Source organism: Bos mutus, chromosome 12 (genome assembly GCF_027580195.1).
Source record: "Bos mutus isolate GX-2022 chromosome 12, NWIPB_WYAK_1.1, whole genome shotgun sequence".
NCBI lineage: Eukaryota > Metazoa > Chordata > Mammalia > Artiodactyla > Bovidae > Bos > Bos mutus.
This window is the reverse complement of record NC_091628.1, coordinates 81,568,610-81,575,886: the sequence shown is the minus strand read 5'-3', so window position 1 is coordinate 81,575,886 and position 7,277 is coordinate 81,568,610. Positions and strand designations below refer to the sequence as shown.

The window sequence follows — 7,277 nt, the reverse complement described above, 5'->3', positions numbered from 1 at the left end:
ATTTTCCAGGCAAGAATACTGCAGTGGGTTGCCAATGCCTTTTCTCGGGGATCTTCTGGACCCAGGGAATGAACCCGGGTCTCCTGCATTGCAGGCAGGCTCTTTACTGCCTGAGCCACCAAGTATATTCACGCTGCTTTGCAGCCATCACCACCATTCAGCCCCACATTTCCTTCGTGCCCAGCTGCAACTCTGTACCTTAAACACTGACTCCCCATTTCCCATCCCCACCCCCAGGCCCGAGCAACCGCCCTTCTACTTTGTCTCGATACATTTGGCTGCTCTGGGATCTCATACAAGTGGGATTACACAGGATTCGTTCTTTTGTGATCGGCTTGTTTCACTGAGCATAACGTCCTCAAGGTTCCACCATGTTGAGGCATGTGTGAGAATTCCCTTTCTTTTAAGGCTGAAGAACATACTGCTGTGTGTGTACACCACAGCTTGTTTACCCATCCATCCATCCACTATTGGACACTTGAATCGCTTCCATGGTTTGGCTACTGTGAATTATGCTGCTATGAATACAGGTGTACAAATATTTGTTCAAGTACCTACTTATAATTCTTTTGGGCACATCCCCTTATGTAGAATTGCTGGATCATATGGTAGTTTTGTGTAATTTTTGAGGAACCATCACACTGTCTTCCAGAAGAGCTGTATAAGGCTACATTCCTACCAACAAGGCATAAGTATCTCAATGTCCTCATCCAGCTATTTTTTTAATAGCTATAATAATGAGTGTGAAGTAGTGTGATTTTTTTTTTGTCTGTTACTGTACATGTTTCTGTGTTGCTGTCTTCTTCAGCTCCAAGTATGAGAAATATGAAGCAAAAAGAAAACGTTGGGAGACTTACCACTGTATCATTCTTTGGATTCCAAGGTTTCTTTTTGGAAGAAAAAGAGCTGGTCTCTTTTTCATTTTTTCTTTCAGAGTCTTCTGATGCTTGTTTTTAAATGTATAATCTCCAGGGATTTTAATTGTATTTAGTGTAAGGGGTAGGGAAAAGTTTATTTACTTTATATGGTGGATACACCATATCAAAAGAACCCTGAATCTCTTTCAACATGTAAGTGCCTTCGCCATCTCTTTCACTCTTGTCAGTTACTCAGGACACCAGGCTGTTTGATGTGTGGAGCTTTCCCATAGGTTGGATTTGCTGGTTCCATTCCCTGTGCTGCTGTTTGGCATGTTCCTCTGTGCTCTCTATTACAGACTTGATCAGATTCAGGCTAGGGTTTTTTTTTTTTTTCCATTGAAAATGGTATCTTATTTTTTAAGTTTATTTTTAATTGAAGGATTTAATTTTAATTAAAAGATTTATTTTTCATTTAATGAGATGGTTGGATGGCATCACCGACTTGATGGACATGAGTTTGAGCAAGTTCCAGGAGTTGGTGATGGACAGGAAAGCCTGGCGTGCTGCAGCCCATGGGGTCACAGAGTCAGACTGAGCGACTGAACCAAACTGAAGGATAGTTGCTTTACCAAACTGAGTTGGCTTCTGACATCAGGTTAGAATTCTTGGCAGGACTCCGTCACAGAGCGTGGTATATACTTCGGAGGCACGTGTCACCTCTTGGTCTTTCTTAGTTATACTAACTCCTTTGATTATTTCCAGTTTTCTTTATTTTTCTAGTATTATCAGGAATGAATAGACTAAATTTTACCATTTTAATCCACTGCTATTATTTTCTTGTTTATGTTCACCCCATGCCTACCTAAAAGGTGCTTTTAAAAATACTTCTGACGGGGTCTGTGGTTTCTCAGCCAGTCCTCTGGATGTCAGGTAGGACAAGATGCTCCAGACTCCCCTTGGACATTTTCTGCCCTACAACTAGAGCCAGCCATACTCTAGGAAGCCTGGATCCTTTTGGTAAGAAAGCTATTTAGAGACCACAGTTTGGGCACGTAGGGTTGCTCATTATTTATCGGCTTGGTCATTGTTTTTAGGTCTTTTCAAGCTAGGAAATAAGTGTATATTTAAGATAAATATCTGATGAACTAAACTTCATACTTCCATATGAAATTCAGAACTGAAGGGTTTTAATTTAACCTGTTTTGGCTTACAGATGCAACCTTTTCTTTCTCCCATGCCAAAAACGTGGCTCCCAATGATATCCACACACTCACTCACTCTCTCCAGCAATAAACACACAACTGTTTCAGAATGACAGTACAGTCAAAAACAAACGACAAACAGATGACATACAGTCGAAAACAGAACACTGCTTCCACGGAACAAAACAATTACTGAAATTTTTTATTAACCAATCATTTATTGATTTGTTGCTACTACTTTTTCTCCTGAGGGCATATCTCACTGGGAATGGACGGTGAAATTTCCTGTATTTTAACGTCATTTGAAATAGTTCTTAAGTATCTGTGTTGCCAACCTTGATACATATATGGTTATGTCCCTTTATTTCATTTTAATTTCAATTCTTAGGAATTAAAATTTTATTTTAATGATGATATATTCTAATAATTCTAAAGCCAAATCTATAAAGCAAATTATATTTGGACAGGTTAATCTTCTAATTCTGTCCCCTATATATCATTCTCCCTCTCCTATAGAGGCAACAACTTTTTTTTTTGACTTTCCCTTTCATCTAAAGAAAAACAATCATCTCTGCTTACTTATCACTCCTTTCTTAAATAATGGATAGCGCACTATTTGCTTTTCTCTATCTTATGTTTTTCACTCAGGGTATCTTGAAGATCACTCTACAGCAGTGAACAAAGATATTACTCCTTTTTATAGCTATACATTACTCCACTGTGTGGATGTACAATAATTTATGCAAACAATCTTGTTGCTGGAAATCAAATGTTTTTTTGAATGGAGTTTCTACACCGAGTGACTCTGTCATATGGTTATATAAACCCTGATAATTACTACACAAGTCACCTTTTAATTTCGCATCCTTCTCTCTACAGCTTTCTCCACGCAAGGGCCCGGCTTTATTTATGTGTACCATCTAGTGTTAGTCAGTTCCCAGGTGACAAAATATCCCTGATAAGGTGCTAAACAGTGTTTTAGTTCCAAAGTCACTTCAAACAGTTTTCCCTGAGGGGGAACAGGGGGTTCTTGTTTAATGAGTACAGAGTTTCTATTTGGGCAGATGGAAAAGCTCTGTGGATAAAGGGTGGTGATGGCTGAACAATGAGAATGTACTTAATGCCATTGAAATGTATACTTAAAAAATGGTTAAAAGGGCAAATTTCATGTTGTGTATATTTTACCCCAAAAAACAAAAAAAAAATAGGACCTCCCTGGTGGCACAGTGGGTAAGAACCCACCTGCCGATGCAGGGGACACAGGTTTGACCCCTGGTCCATGAAGATTCCACATGCCTCAGGACAAGAGAGCCCACGCACCACAACTATCGAGCCTGCGTGTTGCAACTACTGACATCTGTGTGCCTGGAGCCTGTGCCCCTCAACGAGAGAAGCCACCAAAACGAGAAGCCTGCTCACCACAGTGAAGAGTAGCCCCTGCCTGCTGCAACTGAAGAAAACCGACGCAAAGAACGAGGACCCAGCACAGCGCCTCTCCACCCCCGAAAAATAAATAAGATCTATGGAAAGCGTTCAAGAATTTACTGAAAAATGGCAATAAAGATTTCTTAATATAAAAAAACCCCACAATTTTCCCCAATAAACGGATACTTTAATGGGTTACTTTATACCAAAATTAAAATTTTATACATAAACTAAATAAGGTTTTTAACATATGTGAATGTGTTTTGGTACAGCGTCCACAGGAGATGTCTTCAACTTAGAAATAGCTCCTTTCTCCGCTGTTGTAATTAACAAGGGTTGGTCACCTTCCAAGCTGAATCTTATCTGACATGAAATCTGTACAAATTATTTTCCAAGTTTAACCATGAGATAGCAAGATAGCTCTTTCTAGACATATATTTATCTTACTGCATGATGACTTGAACTTTATGGCTTCTAAATGAGGCATTTACGAGGAGGAAATCCAGCCCAGCAACGGGAGACAAACTTGTAGACCTCTTCCCTGATGGTGTTAGAGTTAAGGTTTATTACACGGGGCTGGGATGTCAGTGACTCTGGGCAAACGTAGAGAATGTTCTCAAGCCCTAAGTCCGGATCCACTAGTGAATGGGCTGCAGATTGGTGAGCTGTCATAATGCCTCACATCTCTTCTTCATAACCTTGTCTCCATCTGTAAAATACAGCCTTGCCCACTGACAGAGAATGTTCCAAAGACACCAGAAGATCCTTGGCTTCTGTGTGCTCAAGAGGTACACAGTGTCACGTTTTCTTTCCTCCACCAGTTATGAAAAAAGACAGCTTCCAAAACCCCCCAAGTAGGAAAAGCGGCTATTTTATTTCTTGTGGAAAGACTCCTTTTCCTTCTGTTGCTGGAACTCTCTGGGGCTGAGTGGATCATGGCTAGGGCCCTGGGCGTGTCACAGGCAAGACCAGCACCTGTGGTCTGAGCCATCACTTGACTCAGGTCCAGGGTTGGTGATGCTGTAGGGGCCCAAGAAGGTGAGCTCACCTGGCCAGGATACCCTGCTGGGATAAACGACCACCTGTCCCAGAGGAGTCAACCAGGGAGGTGATGAAGGAGTGGAAGGGGAACAGACAGAGGGATTAACGTGTCTACGCATCCTTGGGAACAACCAGTAGAATTCAGAAGCAGACTGCAGGGTGACAAAGCGCTGATCCAAGTCCTCTGGGAGATCCAGCCCCCCAGTCCGCCTCTTGAAATCTATACTGTGGAAACTTAGACAAAGGCAGAGACGGGTGCAACGGTCCCCAGGCGCCCAACCTCAGCTTCTCCAATCACCAGCCAACATTTGTCAAGCTTGTTTCAAATCCCTACCCTCTTTTTTCCCCTTCAAGTATTTTTAAGCAAATTTCATATACCATGTTATTTCACCCCCAAATATTTCAATATCCTGCCCTCTCTTAAGGCTGTCCGACAATAAATACCCAATACTCGCTACAGGAAAATCAGCAATGTTGTTTTTAATACAGATGTGGTACAGAATGTTTAATTACAGCAGGGCAGAGATTCTAGTTAAATAAAATTAAAAACCTTTATTTTTCCCAAATATAAAATTACTCAATTAATGTCTGAAAAGAAAATAGAACATGGTGAAGGCTTTACATTACACCACTATTCACCACAGGATTTATGATTTATCAATGACATACTCCACCACTTTGGCAAAAGGATGAAATTTTTAAAATGGTTTATAAACCTAACATAGCAAAGACTGTATACACCTCCATACTGCACTGCTTTTATATACAAGAATAAAACAGCAGAGTCAAGTGCGTTGCATATACTAAGAACAGCACAAATCTGTCACAATTGAACTTTATGCAGAAGCTGACGTATTAAAAACGTAGAAATGTCATACGTGTATGTACACAATGCCAAGACTGTATTAACAAACTCTATGTACATAACAGTATACTGTACTCCTTTAAACGTTTAGCATAGCTGTGTTTATTAATACAGGCCTTTGGTTCTAAACTGCTTGACTAGTTTTAAGCTCCCGTAGTTTCTTCAGCTTTCCTATTTCTTAAATGCAAGTAAATGAGTACAAAAGCACTGGCTATCCTGGTTCACTGGTACAAAAATTACAACGGTCAGTTTCCTCAGGTCATCAAAAACTAGTCACAAAAATAGTTCTTGTTTTCAATCTGAATGTGCCACAGGAAAAAAAAATATTTTCAAGATTTTCCAGCTTAGCCTAGAGGCCAAGGGTTACCCTCCAGCCTCGACTTCAGTGCTACGTGCATTCCAAAACACGTGTTTTCTCCAGGCCGTTTATTTTTAATACTACTTCTGTAAGGAAGAAAAACATTTAACTCCAGCCGAAGAGTGTCCACCACACACCTCTGTTAAGACACAATGAAAACGTTGAATATTGCCAGAGAGATTTAAAAAAAATAATAACGAGTGCTCTCTTGAGGAGGACTCCTCCAGGAAATGTGCTACGAAATTACTCAGTTCTTTAGTTCCCGTAACTCTTCCATCCCCTTGGCTCCTCCTTGTGCTCGGTCTCCCCGCGTCAGGCACGTGCCCAGGGATTAGCTTTGGAGTCATCGTCCTGAGTTTGCAAATGACAGAGCAAGTCCCCACCCGCGGACCACGCGGCGGGGGTCACACCACAGAGGACGAGCTGGTCATGCCGTGCACCAGCGTGCTGGTGGGCGTCCCGCTGATGGCGTTGAAGATGTGCAGGGAGTTTGGCAGAACGCTCGTCTTCTCCTCCAGGGGGCAGATCTCGAGGCACAGAGACACAGCATTACCCACGCGCAATGCGCCCAGCGACACTTCTCACAACTCATCACCCAGCGGCCACTGTGTGACTGTGACACCCCCAGGGAGCTCGGCCTCAGTGCAGGGCCGAGGAAGTGGGTCAGCTCACCTCCCACTGCGTATCAGGGTTTATCGGATCAGGATATTAAAGAGCAAGTCAAGGACAGCGTGTTTCGTTTCCTCTACAGGTTAGTGAGTAGAGAGCCTTCTAAGCTCACCAGGTGGTAAAAGCACCTTGAAGTCTATCCTGCATGTACCTGGTGGGGACACGACCTGGTCCCGGCCCTTGGAAAAGTCTTTTTTTTTTTTTTTAATGAATCTGGAGCATCGGTGCTCTCCACCAGCTCCTTTTCTCAAGATCTTACAGATTTCCATGCTGGGAGAGAGAGAGTGGCCGCCTCGCTGACTCTCAACAAGTCTCTTTCACACTCAATAACGCAGGGAAGAATTCTAAGCACAAGACTTGACCTAGTGCCGGGTGGACACTGAGAGGAACATACACACTCAGAGGCTCCCCTGGAAAACCCAAGACTCCAGGCCAAGACCCTTTTTGCTTAAGGGTTCAAAGTTTAATCTTCACAGTTGTTAGGATAATGGAAAATTCAAGGTGCAGTTAAGAGCCAGCACAGCATTATGTCCACACAGTCTGGGAGTTTAATATTCTCGGTTCTGAACTTTTTTTCCCCTCCTGTCATCTTGTCTAGAGCCAAGTGCTGACAGCCACTGATCAAGCTCTCCATCCTACCTGGAGGCCCCACACAAAAGACCCTGAGCTTTCTCCAGACACTTGTTCCCACAAAACCCTCTCTTTCTGCTCAATTATTCACATATTTATTTCTTTAGTCATTTCTATTTTTTTTTGTACTTTTCTAAATGCCCAGAAGAGGGCTGCCTTCTTTTTGCACATGTACTGTCATTATGTCGGTGTCTACAGTTGTCCAAACTCAGTCGCAACTTGCTGTG

At 42.2% G+C, this 7,277-nt stretch overlaps 1 protein-coding gene across 12 annotated transcripts in view; it reads right to left on the bottom strand.

Annotated features, from left to right (window-relative positions):
- Nucleotides 1-4,983: 4,983 nt before the first annotated feature.
- DOCK9 (dedicator of cytokinesis 9) overlaps nucleotides 4,984-7,277 on the bottom strand; it is a 287,028-nt gene continuing 284,734 nt past the window's right edge. For all 12 annotated transcript variants that reach the window (XM_070380791.1, XM_070380794.1, XM_070380798.1 and 9 more), the window contains one exon: nucleotides 4,984-6,278. In XM_070380791.1, coding sequence (XP_070236892.1) covers nucleotides 6,156-6,278 — 123 coding nt within the window. In that variant the 3' untranslated portion in view covers nucleotides 4,984-6,155. The remainder of the gene's footprint in view (nucleotides 6,279-7,277) is intronic.